General features: G+C 41.0%; 1 protein-coding gene across 1 annotated transcript; it reads left to right on the forward strand.

The window, feature by feature from the left end:
• The first annotated feature begins 418 nt into the window (after positions 1-418).
• Positions 419-1,413, forward strand: LOC127579880 (somatostatin receptor type 2-like). The gene is given in 2 exon segments (XM_052032912.1): positions 419-1,343; positions 1,346-1,413. Coding segments are annotated over 2 exon segments (993 nt in total).
• The last annotated feature ends 17,305 nt before the right edge of the window (positions 1,414-18,718 follow it).

The raw sequence follows: 18,718 nt of genomic DNA on the forward strand, positions 1-18,718 counted from the left end.
ACAATTTGACCGCTATTGAATCGGTGCGTAAAACTGAATGCGACGTGTGAAAACCTGCTAAACACTCAATGTCGGATATCGGTTACAATTAGCTTCAGGAACCCGCGATGAATTTGTCTTTTGACTGATTTCTTTTCTGTTAAAGTTCAATATCCGTGTCTCTCCCTGCAGTAGTGCAGAATGAGCATCTGCAATGGCCGGTGCTGACTAAACCTGTCTTTGCTTCAGGTAGGAATGCTCAGTCAATAGCCGAGCTGGGGAAGGCTCTCCCGGGTAACACGCCATGGCTTTGGACACCTCGCCGCAGCTGACTCCGACAGCCGAGTGGATGTCAGCAGCTTACGAAGGGAGCAATGCCTCCACCGAGATCGAGTCCAATCTCACCCAGAACAACACAAACAAGCCTTTTTTCTTGGACATGAGCACCAGTGTGCTCCTACCCTTCATCTATTTCGTGGTGTGTGTGGTGGGACTGAGCGGCAACACCTTGGTCATCTACGTGATCCTGCGGTACGCCAAAATGAAGACGGTCACCAACATCTATATCCTCAACCTGGCCATCGCCGACGAACTGTTCATGGCCGGGCTTCCCTTCATCGCCATCCAAGTGGCCATGGGACACTGGCCATTCGGCCAGGCCGCCTGCAGGGTGCTGATGACCGTGGACGGCATCAACCAGTTCACCAGCGTCTTCTGCCTGACGGCGATGAGCATCGACCGCTACCTGGCCGTGGTTCACCCCATCAAGTCTTCGCGGTGGCGCAAGCCGAGGGTGGCCAAGCTGGTGAACGTGGCGGTGTGGTTCATCTCCCTGCTCGTCATCCTGCCCATCATGATCTACTCGGGGGTGCAGACTGCCCACAGGAACAGCAGCTGCACCATCATCTTTCCCAGCGAGGACCAGGTGTGGTACACCGCCTTTACCATCTACGCCTTCGTGCTGGGCTTCGTCCTGCCCTTCTCCATCATCTGCCTCTGCTACCTCATGATCATCTTCAAGGTGAAGGCTTCGGGCATCCGCGTGGGATCGTCCAAGCGCAAGAAGTCGGAGAAGAAGGTCACCAGGATGGTCTCCATCGTGGTGGCCGCCTTTGCCTGCTGCTGGCTGCCCTTCTACATCTTCAACTTAGTGCCGCTGGGGGTGAAGGTCCTGCCCACCCAAGCCTCCAAAGGCGTCTTCGAGTTCATCGTCCTCCTGTCGTACGCCAACAGCTGCGCCAACCCCATCCTTTATGCCTTTTTGTCCGACAACTTCAAGAAGAGCTTTCAGAACGTGCTGTGCCTGCAGAAGGTCAGCGGCTTGGACGAGGTGGACCGCAGTGACCAGCCGCCAGGAACAAGTCGCGGCTGCAGGATGTCACCGAGACGCAGCGGACTCTCCTCAACGGGGACGACCTGCAGACCAGCATTTAACCCATTGCCGGGATCACCGCGCACACCGGGCCACGGCCCCCATCCCACTGGAGCCCCCGCGAACGCCTCCAGGGGTCCCGTGTGGAATTCCTCGGTGACTCCTGTCTCCACGGGGTGCACCCAACCCGAGCCGCCCCGTGGTTTAGCAGAGTTCTGTTACTGGAGAGAACTTTACCTAACTAACCCGCACTCACGGGTTCCCCGTGCTGTCGTGTTACTGATTCATCTTGTGCCGCACTCGCGATTCGTTCAATCCACATGTCAACGCTTGAAGTGTGCGGATTGCACAGCGGCTGGGGGTTAATCTCTAGCCGGCGCCTCAACCCTGTTCACTGGAGAGGATCCGGACACAGCTCTCTCTCTGCAACTCTGGTTAGCAGGGCCAAATGCTTTGTCGTCCGCAAACTGCCTTATGTACTAAACGCTCACCCATTATAAGCACCAAGTAAAAAACCCAGTGCTGGTTGAAAGCGTTTCAGCATAGCCTTTCTATGAAGGCTGCTTCAGCCAATCTCGTTTTAATTATGATGTGAAATATTTAAACTACTGTAACCTGCTTCTTTGGGTGATCAGGCACAAAACGTAATCACGAGGGGTTGACCGAATTCTATTTCTGTCATGAGTGTGAGGGAGCGCCGCATACAGCATGTCTGTAGGATAACGGTCCCGGCTATTCACTTGTCGGGGACGTTTGCAGATTGATCAAATGAGCACCTCTGTAAATACGTTTTCTATGATCCAATGATTTGCTAGTCTGTACTATCACGCTAGACGTCTGCTGCTTCAACCCAGGGGTGGATTCTGGTTCAAAAAACAATCGGTGTCGGCGTTCACCTGGATAGTTTTTGATGCTGTTTTAGTTCTAACACCCTCACAATAACCATTTCAAACGTGCACCATTTCAAATGCCTCGTACTTAGATAATGACCAAATCGTGAATGAGTCTCCGACAATAAATGAGCATATCTTTTCATATTTTCCTTGCGGATATTTAAACGTATCAGTTCTGGGAAAGGTTTTTGTTTTAGAGCCACATCACATAGAGATCCCGAAGAGCTGCAGATGCTGGAAATCTGAAATAAAGCAGGAGCAGGTTAGGCAATGTGTGTGGGAAGAAGGAAGCGGAGTTAATGTTCAGGTCAAACAGCCCTTCTTTAAGTGATGGTGGGTGATGCTTGCTATGCTAAGGAATTCAGAGTCGAGGGAAAGGGTTTAATGCTGAACTTGCCAAAGGCATCCACATCCATGGAAAGATAAAAAAAACGAATACTGATAAATTCCATTAACTTCACATCAACATATAACCTTCAATTTCATTGCTTTTGTACTTTTATCATTTGCTTTTGTACCCTAACGTATGGTTTTAGTGGATGTGATGGTTTAATTTCAAGAGGCCTGAATTACTGAATGCCTGTGATGTTTTTATTCATTCACAAACTGTAAACAATGTTTAAGAAGTAGATAATAACATAGTTCAGTTTCTGACTATTTTAGTTTATAGCAAGAATACCTAATGGTCTAAGGGTCATCTTTGCCCACTGAGATTCAGTGTTGAATGCCAATAATTTATGGGATTATTTGACTAATTTTTATTCTCTCAATTCAGATATTCAAATGACGCACAATGATCCAACCCAAAGCTACAGATGTGTGCTGCACATTCTGTTTAAAGCATCTGCTCGTGAACTTCAGAGCTTTCAAACAAGAATACACAGAAATAGCTATTCAATGTATAAAATATCACCAGAATTAAAAAGGCTTCACTTTATCATAGTTTTCATATGGGTATGGGAATTCCCCAAGGAAGTAGATCAATAGAAATTGGTTTACCTTGACATCAGAGTCCTAAGTGGAGCATGTACAAAGCAGTTTCAAACCACCTAATACAATTAACCAACTTACTTACCCATACAATGTAAACACACACAAAAAACAAAAGTTTTTGAACAAATCTAATGGATATGCTCTTTATTACTGCTGTTTTAAGGCATCTTATTGTGTTTTGAACTCTTTTGATTTCAAAGTTCTTTTCAAAGCAGTGTCTCGAATCCATGTGAATCATCGGTTAAAATTATGCCCACATCACTTGGATAATTCATTAAATATTCTTCTACCTTTTAAGAGCATGCTCTCCCATGTCTAGTGCTCCATTATTCAATATCATTTTATTCCATATTTATTACTCCTTACAAAGGCCACAGTTACTTTTAACTATTGTAAAATACTATAGCCATATATGGTAAACACAACTCTCTTATCTGAAGGATTGGCACACACAGCATTCAGTTAGGATATTAAAAAAATATTCTGGTTTATACAATCTGTAGCTTTAAACCTTGTTATTTTGCTGCCAGGAACTGAGGTGTAGTCCAGCCTGTAGAGAAATCTCCTTTCATCAATGGCTACTGATGGTTACAACTACTGTTAATTCTGGCAACAATCTTTACTGTAGTCGAGGCTCTTTCTATTCTAATTGAACTCACTGATGCAGTGAAGCTTTTGTTCAGTTTCGCAATAGATCATATTGAAAAGCAGGTTGCTGATACTGCAGAGAAGGTTGCTGGATTTTTTGTTGGTGCAATGTTGTGAAGTACATTTTTAACTGTACATTTTAAATTATATTTTAACTTATGTAGTCTATAAGTTAAACAAGACGTAACTAACTGTTTTGGTCTTACAAATGACTGATTTTTTTTAACACTACACTTCACCTTCTTTTCTCCTGAGGCAGAGCCTCAGTAATGATGGTAGAAACTACTTCCAATATGTTTCAGGTCAGGTAGAGAAACAGAGCTGAACTTACCTGCCCATATACTATCTGATGTAGAGATCCAAGAGCAGGTTGACAGAAGCATGTGACCATAACCATTTACATCGAAAATGGAATCCTTGGCAGGTAGCTAGCATGGTAATAGGAAGTTACAGCACCTTTACAAATCTGTACATTTTTATCTGCCAGTTTATAGGATCAAGGAATGCGCAGTGCAGAACAAATTGGATCTGTTAGGAATGCAATAAATTATCCTTATTAAATGAAATTATAACTGTACCACCCACAGAGCCAAAATTCTTAATGGAATAACATTCTTAATTGACTTCTTCCAATAGTTTAAAAGAATATTGATTTATTCATTCACATTTGAGGGTTCATGCCAAACTCCATATGACCTGCACCTTCATCATTTAATTAGGAGTTTTAAAAAAATATATTGAAAGAAGTTTCAAAGCAGTGGACATTAATATAGATGCAGTTTCTAGCCTATACTCAAATATAGATTACCCAAGAATTCAGAATGGAATAGTTCTAAATGTTTCAATTTCCACATTGATTTGGATGAGAGTCTTGCACTGGGCCAGACAATACACAAGATTCATCTGTGCAGGAAGGGGGATCATAACCTTTTCAGTTTTAAGCAGCATTTCAATGATGTAATATTTAGATTTGGCAATGGTCATGGGAATGCCCGAATTTTGACTCCACAAGAGGCAACTCAGAAATTTCAATTGAGGCAAATTTGTAGCTATTTTCTGAATCAGGAGATGGCCTTTATGTATCACATAGTTATACTCAAACCTAATTTTAAATTGACCAATTTGCAAGTGTCCCTATAAAACGTAGCAGGCTTTGAAAACACTGAGCAATGTACATGTCTTTGCTTTAAGAAAAAAAAATGTGTTAATATGAAATATCTTCCAGTTGTTATTGGTAAATCTAAAGAGTATAAAGTTTTCCTAAGCCTTTGCAAGAAGTTGCTTTCTAGAACCATAACAATAATATTTTAAATAGACACCAGAAAAATAAACGAATGGGAACAATGGTACTAAGTTGCCAAAGATAAATTGAGAAGGGTTTCATTGAGAAAGTGGATGTATTTATTGCAGCTGGAACAGAAGCTTCTCTTCACTGAGCAAAGCTTTTTATTTTACAAGATAATTGAATTACTGTTTTTCTGCATAGTAAAGTATTACATGGGGTCTCCACAAGGAATATATTCAGAATAATAGTTTTGTTAATTTGTGACATTTTAAAGTAACTGAAAATCTTGCAATCTTGCAATAAAGATATTTTGGATCACTGCAGAAAGTTCTCAATATGCCAAATTTTATAATCTGTAAAAGCAAGATGTATTATATGTGCCTATAAGAGTGTTCATGGCTCTTAAGACGTATTTTAAAAAAAGACATTATTTTACATGCATCAAATTTTCCCCATTTAATGTCCCAGTATACATTTGTTGCAGTATGGAAAAACTGTATTGTGAGGGATGTTTTCAATATCTGTTATGATACATTACAGAGGAATTTGTAAAAACATTTCGCCTTTGATTTCCAGTGCTAAACTTTTGTAAGAGTATCAGCTACAGGTTGTACTTAGTTCTTACAACTAAGTTCCACTGAAATAACAGAGTTAAATCTGGGTAAATGAGCATGACAGACAGCAGATATTCTCACAAACAGTTAGCATATGACCAAAGACGGTGCCTCATGTAAGGTTTTCCCAAAAGCAAACTTGAAAGCAATGCCGTGCAATTGAAATATGAAGTTTCATTATTATCTTTTTTTCAGGGAATAGTTACCTTCTGCCACAAGATACTGCAATATTAAACTTAAATCACATTATAGAAACTTACAAATTAACTATCAATGGAACTGATCCAATGCATTGATTGACTTCAGCCCTGTAATAACCAAATAAAAGCCAAATATTCAAGATTTTCAATGATGCAAAGAATGACGACAACATAGGCAGTGTAAATGGGAAAATAAAATGACAGAAAAACACTGATATTCTGGCTTAGAAATGGTTTAGTGCTGAGACTGTCATGATGTGCTCGGCCATTTTCAAGCTTCAGGTCCTTATTGTACTGCCATCTAATGTTCTTTGCATGCCAACCTCAAATACTGTGGCTTTGTCTGTTAGGAATCTTTTACATCACCCAGCTATAGAATCTCTGTGATATAAAATGTTTAACTCTCTAATCATTTTTTGTCACGAACACACTTGAAATGATGCATATTATAATATTCTACAATGATAAATGCTGATTGGAGTCATGTGCCACACATACAATGTTTCAATGTTCCAATAATAATATGCAAATTCACATAAATAATGATATGGATTTTATATAACATATTTACAGCACAAAAGGGTCATGGAATGTCCTCTGAACTATTTGAAGAAAGTGTATATCACTTTGGTGTATTTATTTTTCTCAACATTATTGACTGTACTGATATTAATATTGCTTTACAGCATAAATCACAACACAGATTTAATGGTGACAATGTTATTGTGTGTGTATGGGGGGTAAATTATAGAAAAATAAATTATTGGCACAAAAAAATCTGGATAATAATGCAAATGAAAAAAAGGTAATGGCAGAATTGTTCAATAATTAGCAACGCACATAAAATACTGGAGGAACTCAGCAGGTCAGGCCTGACTTCATCCTCCGCTGGAGACCTCTCTGACACTTTGTCCTCCACCGGAGCTGACCTGCTGAGTTCCTCCAGCATTTTGTGTGTGTGTTGCTCCAGAGTCCAGCATCTGCAGAATCTCTTGTGTCTCTTGTTCAATAATTAATCTGTGTCAGTCTCCACAGTCGAGGAAGAGAATAATGTAGATATTTCAGGGTAACTAATAATGAATCAAGTACTCAGTACTGTTTAATCAAGTTCAAGCAAGCAAAAAAAAACATATTAGAAATGATATTTACATGAAAAATTGACAAACATCCAGTGTTTTGAAGAAAGTGGGTGATGAAATTGCAGATGCTTTTGTCACAACCTTCCAAAGCTCTTCCAATTCAGGAATAATGCACTCAGATTGGAAAATTTGTAGGTGTAACTCCACCATTTAAGAAAACTGAAAGAGAGAATTGCAGAAATTAGTCTAATGTCTGTTGTGGGAAAAATATTAGGATCTATAATTAAGAACAGAGGGACCAAGAACTTTGAAAAAATTTGAAATAACTAAATTAATGTCTATAGGGATTGCTGTTTATCGACTTCCAGAAGACTTCAGTAAGGTTCTGCATTAAAAACTGTAAACAAAAATTAACCATCAGGGAATTAAAGTTATGAAGCTGATTACAAAAATGTTTAGGCAGTGGAGGATAGAGGGAGAATGAAATCATACTCTAAGATCAGCACTGACACCTCAACCATTTCCACGACGACTAAAAGTCAAATACCTTTTCCCAATGACAGAAAAATTGGAAAGCAATGTAGATGGGAACATTAAAATAACAGAGCAAGTTAATGGATTAAGCAAGTTGCCAAAACTGGGGCAAATGTAATTCAACACAAGTAAATGTTTTGGATCAAAGGAAGGATAGATCTAGTTTTGGCTACATAGCATAAAGCTACAAGCAATAGAAGGAAAATGGGATTTGGGAACATGTACAAGACCACTAGTATTTGGTAGTTAGGCACAAAAAGTCATCAAAATTGCCAATGGAAAATTAGTTTTTATTCAAGAAGATTATAATGTAAAGGAAAAGAAGTTTTGCTGCAGATATTTAGTGTCCTGGTTATTGAGTATTGTGTAAATTCTGGATAATAGATTGCCACTTGAAAGAATGCAGCACTGATTCACCAGAAAGTTTCCAGGTTACATTATGAGGATAGACAAGACCAACATTCTAAGGAATACAGAATGTAAAGTTTGATTTATGCAAGATATTTAGGACTTGGAGAGGAATTGATATAAACAGGAAGTTATTTTCTACTGCTAGGTGAGTATAAGACAGGAGAACATAACCAAATCACAATCAACTGATTGAAAAGTAAAGAATCATAGATTCATAGAAATGTGCAGCACAGAAGTGGGCCCATATGGCTCACCTCATCCATGCCAACCATGATGCCTATCTATGTTAATCCCATTTGCCTGCATTAGGTCCATGTCCCTCAATGCCTTTCCTATCTAAGTACCCATCCAAGTGCCTTTTAAATGTTGTAATGCATCTGCCTCTACCTCCTCCTCAGTCAGCCCACTCCAGACATTCACCCCCCCATGAAAAACTTAACCCTCAGATCTCCTTTAAATTTCTCACCTCTCACCTTAAACCTGTGCTCTCTAGTTCTAGTCTTCCCTGCCCGATTCTGAATATCTATCCTTTCTATCCTCCTCATATTTTAATAAACCTCCATAAGGTCAGCCTTCAGCGTTCTATGTTCCAGTGAGAATAATCCCATGCACATCTCTTTATAATTACAGCCCTCCATTCCAGGCAACATCTTGGTGAATTTCTTCTGTACTCTCTTGATTATTACCACATCCTTCCTGTAGTGTGTTGACCAGAACTGTACACAATACTCTGAGTGCGGTCTATCCAATGATCTGTACAGCTGCAACATGGTGTCCCAACTCTTATACTCAATGCCTTATCCCATGAAGGCAAGCGTACTAAATGCTTTTTTCATTACACTATGCACTTTTAGGGAGCCATGGACTTGCATCCCAAGGTCCCTCTGTACATCCATGCTCCTAAGGTCCCTGCCATTTACTCTATATGTCTGGTCAGAATTTTACCTCCCAAAGTGCATTACCTTACTCATGTCTGGATTAAATTCCATCTGCTACTGCTCTGCCCAACTTTCCAGCTGATCCAGGCCCCACTGTATCCTTAGACAACCTTCTTTGTTATCTACAACTCCACCAACTTTCGTGTTGTCCGTAACGTAAGGTAAAACTTCTTCGGCAAAGTTAGCAAGAGCTGTCTGCAAAGTTGGGAAAAACTTTTTCATGGTGGAAGTGTAGAGATCTCTGCCACAGAAAAGAGTGGGTATTTTTAAATATGGGATCAATAGGCTTTTGCTCATCTTGGGCATTAAAGATATATTGTGCCGAGGCAAGCTGATGAAGTTGAGCTGTGTCCCTGTTGTGACTGACTGAGTCACTGGAGAGACACTGAAGCTGGTGATATAAAAGTCTTTATTCAATCCAGCAGATCTTCTCCTCTCCTCACACAATGCTTTATACCTTTTAAACACAAAGATAACAATAAACCACTGTTTCAATGGCTATAATTACCTGCCTAACATTTTGAATGCAGACAGGGTAACTTTGCAGAATTACATATGTACAATGGGAGCCAATCCCAATGAGCAGAAATCTTTGAATATTTAAATACTAGTAGCTGGTTCAAGCGCTTCCAAGCACAAGCTCCAGACACCCAGAATATACTTCTGTTGTTACAGTGTTGAAGGATGGCTCCCTGAATATACAACTAGCCGGAATATTAAATGACAAAACAGATCTGTCCTGAACTGTGCATTAACTGGCAGGGATACACCTTTAACAAAGTGTTAATACAAGATCCCACCACCAGGCGTATTTTCCCCTTCCCCCCCCCCGCAGGGATTGCTCTCTCTGCGACTTCCTTGTCCACTCGTTCGTCCCCACCTATCACCCTCCAGGCACTTGTCCCTGCAACCATGCAAAGTGCTACACCTGTCCCTGCACCTCCTCCCTCACCCACCATTCAGGGCCCTAGACAGTCCTTCCAGGTGAGGCAGCACTTCACCTGCGAATCTGAGGGGTGTCACTTATTGTATCCGGTACTCCCAGTGCGGCCGTCCTCGACATCGGTGAGATCCGACACAACGGGTTTGTGACTGTTTTGTCGAGCACCTTCGCTCCCTCCACTGCAACAGCCAGGATCTCCCGGTGGCCAGGCACTTCAATTCCACTTCCCATTCCCACACTGACGTGCCTATCCATGGCCTCCTTTACTGCTATTTTGAGGCCAGACACAGGCTGGAGGAACAACACCTCATATTCCGCCTTCGTAGTCTCCAACCTGACGGCCTCAACATTGATTTCTCTAACTTCCGGTAAACTCTCCCCTCTGTTTTCTCTTCGCCCCCCCCCCCCCCACGTTTGTTTTCCCTCATTCCTTTGGCCTCCTCACCCCTTCTCTTTCCTCTCCCCCGCCCTCATGACCTGCCCACTACCTCCCTCTGGTGCCCCACCTCCTTCCCTTTATTCCATGGTCTACTGCCCTGTCCTATCGGACTCCTTCTTCTTCAGCCCTTGTCTCTTCACCTATCACCTCTCCTCTTCTCACATCACTCCCTTTCATCCCCCTCCCCCACCCACCTACCTTCCCCCCCTCACCTGGACTCACCTATCACCTGCCAGCTCGTGCTCCTCCCCCTACCTTATTATTCTGGCTTCTGCCCTCTTCCTTTCCAGTCCTGATGAACGATCTCAATCCAAAACATCGACTGTTTATTTCCCTCCATAGATGCTGCCTGACTTGCTGAGTTCCTCCAGCATTTTGTGTTTGTTGTGTTAATGCAGGAGATGGCCACTTACTGCCTTCCCTGATCTCATCCTGAAGCTTTCAATGACCACCAGCTGGCATGAACATTCATCTATCATCTTCCCCTGCATAGTTTCAATGGTACAGAATCAGAATGTCCCAAACCCAATGATTGGTTTCAATGGCTTTAATGTATCAGTTGAAGTTAAATTGTGAACAGGTTTTATTTCCTGAAGACTCATTCTAATTTTAATTAATCTCTTATATCCATAATTTCATAACTCCAGAATAATCCCTAACAGTTCCTATTGGCAGAACAGGGTCTCCAAATGGTTTCCTCTTGGTCTTATACTCCTATGACAACAATTATGCTGCCTTCATTTTTCAATTATGGAAATAACTCATCTCTCACTTGGGTCTTCTGGTTTTAAATGCTCATGTGGTTGTTCATAATCAGTTCAAATTCAAACTTCTGCACAGTGTGGTTTCAGTTAATTAAAAAGCTGAGTAAATGTTTCAGGAAGTTTGTATAACTGGAACAGAGAGCTTTACCATTTAGGGAAACATGAAACTAACTGGCCCAATAGGTCAGCTGCAAAATATAGCTTTAAATGTGTGTTTGCTACTTAGCATCAATGCTCCAGGTTGGATAATGCACTTTCATTAAAATTAGCTATTTTTATGATAAAGAATTGTAAGGTGTAACATTGGTACCTGTTCTATATAGACATGGTTACGTTACTTTTATTTATTTTTGTAAAACCCCTTGGCTGGGTAATGTAGAAATTCCCTCCCTTTAGTAAGTCTTGTAAATTAAAAGGTTCTCCTTATGTATTATGTAGTTGAGATATCTGAACCTGGTGCTTTTATATTATGTCATCGTTGTGCATTAATGTAAATCAGATTAGTTACAGTACTTATAATCAAGTTGTTTACAGGATTGTGTAGTGCACTGCTTTTTATTGTACAATTGTAATGATTATAAAAAATGGGAGTTCAGAAGTTATTTTTTAAAATTTAGGTTCCAGCATCCATAAATTAACTTTTTTCTAAACAGAGGGTGCTTTTACCTTGAAAGAAATTTGAGTGATTTCCAAGGGATCTGATAAGAGCTGATATGAAAACTAATCTCTCTTTATACACACACAGAACTCAAGTACTAAATTTGAGGAAGAAGGGTGTGGCCAATAAAATGTCACCTTCAAAGCATTTATGAATAATCATTTACAATCACCCCCGGTAATTTGGAGTTTTAGTTACTGAGACACAAAAACAGAATTTGAAGGCCAGCTCTCAACTAAGGTAACTTGAGGCATAATTTTAACACAGGTTTGTAAATGAATTCTACTCTACTCATATCCCTTGATGCTTTGCAAAATAAAATTATATCAAACTGATTTCCATTGGTTTAAATGTGCAAAGCCTGAATTAATATTTTAAGAAATTATAATCTAACATTGATCAAATATCATCCCAACATTATTGACCCCTCCAGAAGATGTGTGGAGTGAGTACACATCATTCACTAGTCTTTCCTTTGATTAGCCTTTGCAGTGTGGATTAAGTTTTGAATTCAAAGCAATCGCCATGTTTTTGAGAATGAATATTTCTTGGATTTCTCTCCAGATCACAAATATTTCTGTAACTTTTCATCCATATCTCTGAACACTGTAATGCCAGAAGAGATTCACAAATTGTGGACAGTGAGCAAATTGGAAATGTCCTTCAATTAAGCTTTGCAAATGGACTTTGATACCATCCTAGGGCTTCTATATAATCACAATCGTCTATTAAAAAGCTTTGGACTTTTCACTGAGCTAATCACTAGGTTTATAGCTCTGGATGGAATTACATTTTCAATTATTTTTCATCTTTTTGACATATAAATGTATACAGCTATTGTGATCTAAAAATAGTTTCTTACTGTTCGGAACTGTTTGTTAACATGGTTTGAGTTTATTTTAAACAATTCCATTACCTGTTTCACAGTTTGTTCCCTGTGACCACAATGTGACATGTTCTCATCCATATTTAACTCCATATTGTTGTAGTTCTGTACATTAAAAGCTCATTTAACTTTGCACTTTACAAAGTCTTGTCTGAATTCTATAACAATCTTTGGATTGGGAACTAGGTGGCTCATGGGATCAGAGTTACATCTTATTACCTCTCTGTATGACCCAATGGAAGTGCATGGAGCTCTTAGATTGCTATTCAGACCCTGGGCTTCATGCACATACAGAAACAAGGCACTGGTACAACAAGTCTATGGTGGCATTTACCCTCAATGTGTAATCGCGTTTGCACACCTTGCTCCATCTCTTTCCTATCTGCATATCCACCCTCATAATGAGAGTTTCTGTCTTAACTACCAAACCTGGGAAAGAATTCCACACTTTCACATCCATCTCCATCCCTTCCATTCCAAACTTCTTCTTGATATTTTAGGATTCACCTCCTCTCTGATACCTTTATTGGAGATCTGTGAAAAGTTGTCAGTAAACAGACAGACACCTTGAGGGATTGAATGTTGCAACGGTAGGATGTCAGCCCCAGTAGAGTACCATGCACCTGTGCATTGATCAACATACAAACTTAAACATGCCCCATCCAATACATTTATTCAACAATGAGCATCATTGCAGAAACTTTTCAACCACCTCCCTGTTCTGAATCCACATTGTTCCCCCTCATGTGAGGAGGACTGCAACTGCTCAAGGTAGTACATACCAACTCAAGCCTGCCTCTGGTCAGCTATATGTTCAGTCCACCAGCTGTACATCTGGCATCATTGCTCATTGAACCATAGAACCATACAGCACAAAACAGGCCCTTCGGCCCACCATTGAGCCACACCAGCATGGAAGCAGGAGACCCTGTGGCAAGAAGACTAGCTTCAGTCACCAAGCAGTTCCTTATCACATACCCAAGTGGTTGTGGACCTAATTTGAACTGCCAATCAATCAGTGGACCCTTTTCTTGACAGCTTCCAGGCTGCGTGCGGCCTGGTCATCATTGACTAACTTAGAGTTCATGTAAACATTAAGTATATAAATGCAATTTTCTTAGTACATAATTCTCACAATTTTCCATCATCACCACAAATTGACAATACTTTCCTCTCAAAGGTTCCAAATCCCTTTTAGTAACTTTTTTTTATTAATGTTTGTAATCAGATTGAGCAACACCTCTACTCATGCAAGTTGATTGATACTGCTTGATAAGAGGAATTCTGCACAAATTTTTGAAATTCCATTTCAGTTTGTCGTCATTCCCTCTGCCTGTCCCAATGATGAAATGATAATCAGAATCTGCAGTCAGGTTAGGGAGTAGGATAAGAAAATTACTAAGCTGAAATTGGAACCTTTGAGAGGAAAATATTATCAATTTGTGGTGATGATGGAAAATTGAGAGAATTATGTACTAAGAAAATATAGTAATTCAGCTTAGTAATTTTCTTATCCTACTCCCTAACCTGACTGCAGATTTCTTCTTCCATTTTCTTCACCCAGTTTGGAGGGCCCGCCCATGAAGTGACTCTGAAAGATCCCGCAGATGTATTTTAAAAGAAGTGCAGTTAAGTTATTTCCATTGCTTTGGCCAATATTTAATTAAAATTACTGAAATATGTGACCTGTCCTTTATCAGTTTGCTGTTTGTGGGTGCTTGCTATACTTCCTTCAAAACAGCAGATCCTTACTTCAGATATACTCAATGGCCTTAGAATATTGTGAAGTGGACTTGAAAAGCGCTCTTCAAATCTAAGTCTATCTTTAGGTACAATGCAACTTAGAAAGTTGCTCTACTTCCTTTTAGTGGCATCAACACAACTTTGTAGGTCACCCTGCCACTGTTTGCAAAAGTCTCTTAAATATCAAGATCTTCATTTCTGAGGTTTACAAAATACCATAGCATTTCCAGATTTCCCTGTACAATACTACACTGTGTTAGTTTCTGTGCAGTGCGCTCCAGGTAATGATGACAAGTTCTCAGAGTTCACAGTGCCAGGCCTGAGTATTCTAATTGTGAAGATCCCTCAGTATTGCTCACTTGTGCTGCTTCCCTGGTATCTTTCAAAGATGTATGAAGAGAGCGAGATAAATAGTGGTAATTTTTTCCTACTTGAGACACACTGTAAAATGAATTCTTACAATTTTACTGGAATTCCTATCCCAAATTGCTCAGTTAAGTTAAAATGCTCATTAGAAGTGCTTTCATCAAAGTGCAGCAAACATAATACTGACTAATTGTATGTGGTTTCTGTTGTTCTGTTATAGAGTCGTAGAATTACACAGCATGGAAACAGGCCCTTCAGCCCAACTTGTCCATGCTGACCAAGATGCCTTTCCGAGCTAGAGAAAAAAATGCCTCTCAGGTCCTCTCTAAATCTTTCCACTCAGGCACTTGTCCAAGTTAAATTCCATCTGTCATCCCTTGACCCACTTTACCAGTTGATCAAGATCCTGTCATTAAGACCATTTCCTAATCTCAGCCAGACTCGCATAAGGACAGTTAGACTATACATGTTTTGTTTCTGAAGGGTCTGGAGTGTTCCAGTTAGCACACACTTTAAGGACTGCAATACTTTCAAAATGTGATTAGGTTTGAGGAAGTGGTCACACTTTTAACTGAAAAGGAATTGAAGTGTAGTTGAAATTCTGACTCTGAGCCAAGAGCACTTAACTTAAGGATTAGGCAAGAAAGGAGTGAGAGTAAGGTCTTCTCTGTAATGTTTTCTTTTCCCCTTTTCACTTATTTAACATCATCTCAAACTACATCTGCGGTTGCTGGAGCCAGTGTGACCAGCTGAGCTCGTGCTATTCCCAGGATCTTCTGTTATACAGTCAGACTTGCGGCTCTCTCACACAAATTTCTCCCCCAAACCTGGCCTTGATTGTTGGAATGCAGTGTAGGCCTAGAAACCTACACAAAAGTGAAAGTCCTACCCTCATTTATCTTCCCAAAATGCAACACAAGCATCCTATCTGGATGCATCAAGGCTTGGTACGGCAACTGCTCTGCCCAGGACCGCAAGAAACTGCAGAGAGATGTGGACACAACCCAGTGCGTCACGGAAATCAGCCTCCCCTCCTTGGACTCTGTCTTTACCTCTTGCTGCTTTGGTGAAGCAGCCAGCATAATCAAAGACCCCCACCCACCCAGGTCATTCTCTCCTCTCCTCTTCCATCAGGTAGCAGATGCAGGAGCATGAGGGCACCTACCACCAGGCTCAAGGACAGCTTCTATCCCACTGTGAAAAGACTATTGAACAGTTCCCTTATATGATGAGATGGACTCTGACCTCACGGTCTCCCTTGCTGTGACCTTGCACCTTATTGCACTGCACTGCACTTTTTCTCTGTAGCTGTGACACTTTACCCTGTACTGTCATCGTTTTTACCTGTACTACCTCAATGCACTCTGTACTAACTCAATGTAACTGCAGTGTGTCATGAATTGACCTGTACAATCGGTATGCAAGACAAATTCTTCACTGTACCTCGGTACAAGTGACAATAATAAACCAATGCCAATTCCAATACCTCACACTTATTTGAATTAAACTCCATTTGCCATTCCTCAGCTCACTTACCCAGCTGATCAAGATCCCCCAGTAAATCCTGAGAACCATCTTCACTGTCAATGACACCACCTACAAACTTACTGACCATGCCTTATACATCCTCATCCAAATCATTGATATAGATGACAAAGAGCAATGAGCCTAGCACCGAGCCCTGGGGGACATCACTAGGCACAGGTCTCCAGTCCAAATCAAGCCAGAACTCTTCATGTACTTTACAGATGCAAAGCAACCTACATGATTCGATCAGCAACACACAAAACGCTGGAGGAACTCAGTGGGTCAGGCAGCATCAATGGAGGGATACGGACAGTCGATGTTTTGGCTTGAGACCCTTCATCTGGACACCCAGCCTAGATGAAGGGTCTGGACCCAAAATGTTGACTGTTCACTTCCCTCCACAGATGCTGCCTGATCCAGTGAGTTGCTCCAGTGTTTGTGTGTTGCTCCAGATTCCAGCATCTGCGGTCTCTTGTGTCACCATTCAGTCAGCTTCCAGCTACACAGGCAGCTAAATAACACTTGAACTGCCACTTACCTTCAAGCTGACTCATACCAACTGCCAGCTGACCAGGTGGACAATAAAAATGTTCCAGGTCCTTTCCTGTCATTTCTAGTCCTATTGGAGAGTTCTGGTCAGTCAGCTAGATAACAGAGTCCTAATTCATACTTGATATTTGCAGATTGGGCCTTGATGCAAGTGTCCCCAATGAATGTCAAGGTGAAGAATATTGGCTTCGGAATCTGATAGACGCTCTGGGGTAAACTTGTTTACGTTCCTTTATAAGTAAGGAAATGGAAATGAATCACAGCTCACATGGACCTGAATAAGGGAACTGCTGACCTTGACATACTTCATAAAAATGCTGCTGGAAATGACATTGGGGCATGATCAACACTGGAAAGTGAATGGAAGTACTTTATTGCTAAGATCACATTACATATGGAAACACTCAAATGGATGGATCGGGGATCCCACTTAATGTTACCTGTTACCTGCAATGCACGGGGAGAGATCAACTAAACAATGACTTTCACATTGCAAAGTATTACGAGTTAAGCTGGAGAGAGATGATGTTCAGTGAAATTTTGTGCTTTGTTTTCACAGAATACCTTGTGATACAAGTTAATGCCCATGCATTAAAGGGACATGGACAATATGAATATAAAACAGGATCAAGGACAGAGAGCAGTAGTTTTCAGAATGCAGGGGGGCAAGCAGTGCTTTTTTTAAAAAATGTATTAACCAACTAAAACCCAATATTTTAAAAAAACCCGCACTTATTACCAATTCCCAATTGTCCTTGTGGTGAGGGTCTTAAATCACAGCAGTCTATGAGGCAACTGAACTACTTGAAAGGTCAGTTATCAGTCAGTGACATTGTAAAGGCTTACACAGTGCAGATAGCAGAGGACAACAGATCTTCTTCTCCAAGTGACACCTTTAACCATATGGTCATGTATGACAACCTGTACATTTGATGGTTACCATTACTAATACCAGCTATTTCATACTTATTTAACAATTTAAATTCCCCAGTCACCATGGCATACATCTTATCTCCCTGGATCATTATTCTGGATCTCTGGAATACTAGGAATCATGATTCTACATGGCATATTATTTCAAAATTTGCAGATGACAAAACTCAAAAATGTGTAGGATTTGAGGATGATGCTAGTCTGTAAACACCTAATCCCAAGTAATTTCATTCACTAAGTGGAGTCACTCCTGGTTAGTATTTGGACAGGAGACTGACAAGGAATCCCAGCTGTGGTCAGCTTATCTGCGGAGGACATGGGCAACCTGCCCCACAGCCACTTCTGACGCAAAGCATGTTGGTGCATCTAAGGTGGCCAGCGGTCCCAAGGATCTTTGACTTAAGATTTTGACAAGAATGGTCAGACTTAGGACTCAAACCTGCCACCTCCTGGTTGGAAATGGGATCTAGGAAGATCTTTCACAGCAGTGCTGAACACCTCAGAACTGCTTGACAGAATTCCCAAAATTGCAGCTTCCAAAACCGAGAAGGAAAAGGGATGCAGGGACAAGGAAATGCTACCACCTGCGAGTTCCCTTTCGACTCCCGCATCATCCTGATTTGGAAAATAAATCACTGTTCCCCCATGGTCAGTGGGCCAACATCATGGAACCTTACCAAATAGCACACTTAGTCAACAACCAGGAGGCATACATTTAAAGTAACTGGGAGATGGATTAAGTTAATACAAGAACAGTTGATATAATTTTTCATCCAGTGGATTGTGGTGGTCTAGAACTCACTGCCCCCAAGGATGGGGAAGATGGAATCCCTCACTGCATTTAGAAAAAGACCTGAGAAAGTTCTTTAAATCCTGGCTGAAGACTGCGGACTGGGAGCTAGGAAGTGGGATTGAGCTTAATGGCTCTTTGTTGGCCTACGGGGTATGTTGGGCCAAATTGCCT

Source organism: Pristis pectinata, chromosome 18 (assembly GCF_009764475.1).
Source record: "Pristis pectinata isolate sPriPec2 chromosome 18, sPriPec2.1.pri, whole genome shotgun sequence".
Lineage (NCBI taxonomy): Eukaryota > Metazoa > Chordata > Chondrichthyes > Rhinopristiformes > Pristidae > Pristis > Pristis pectinata.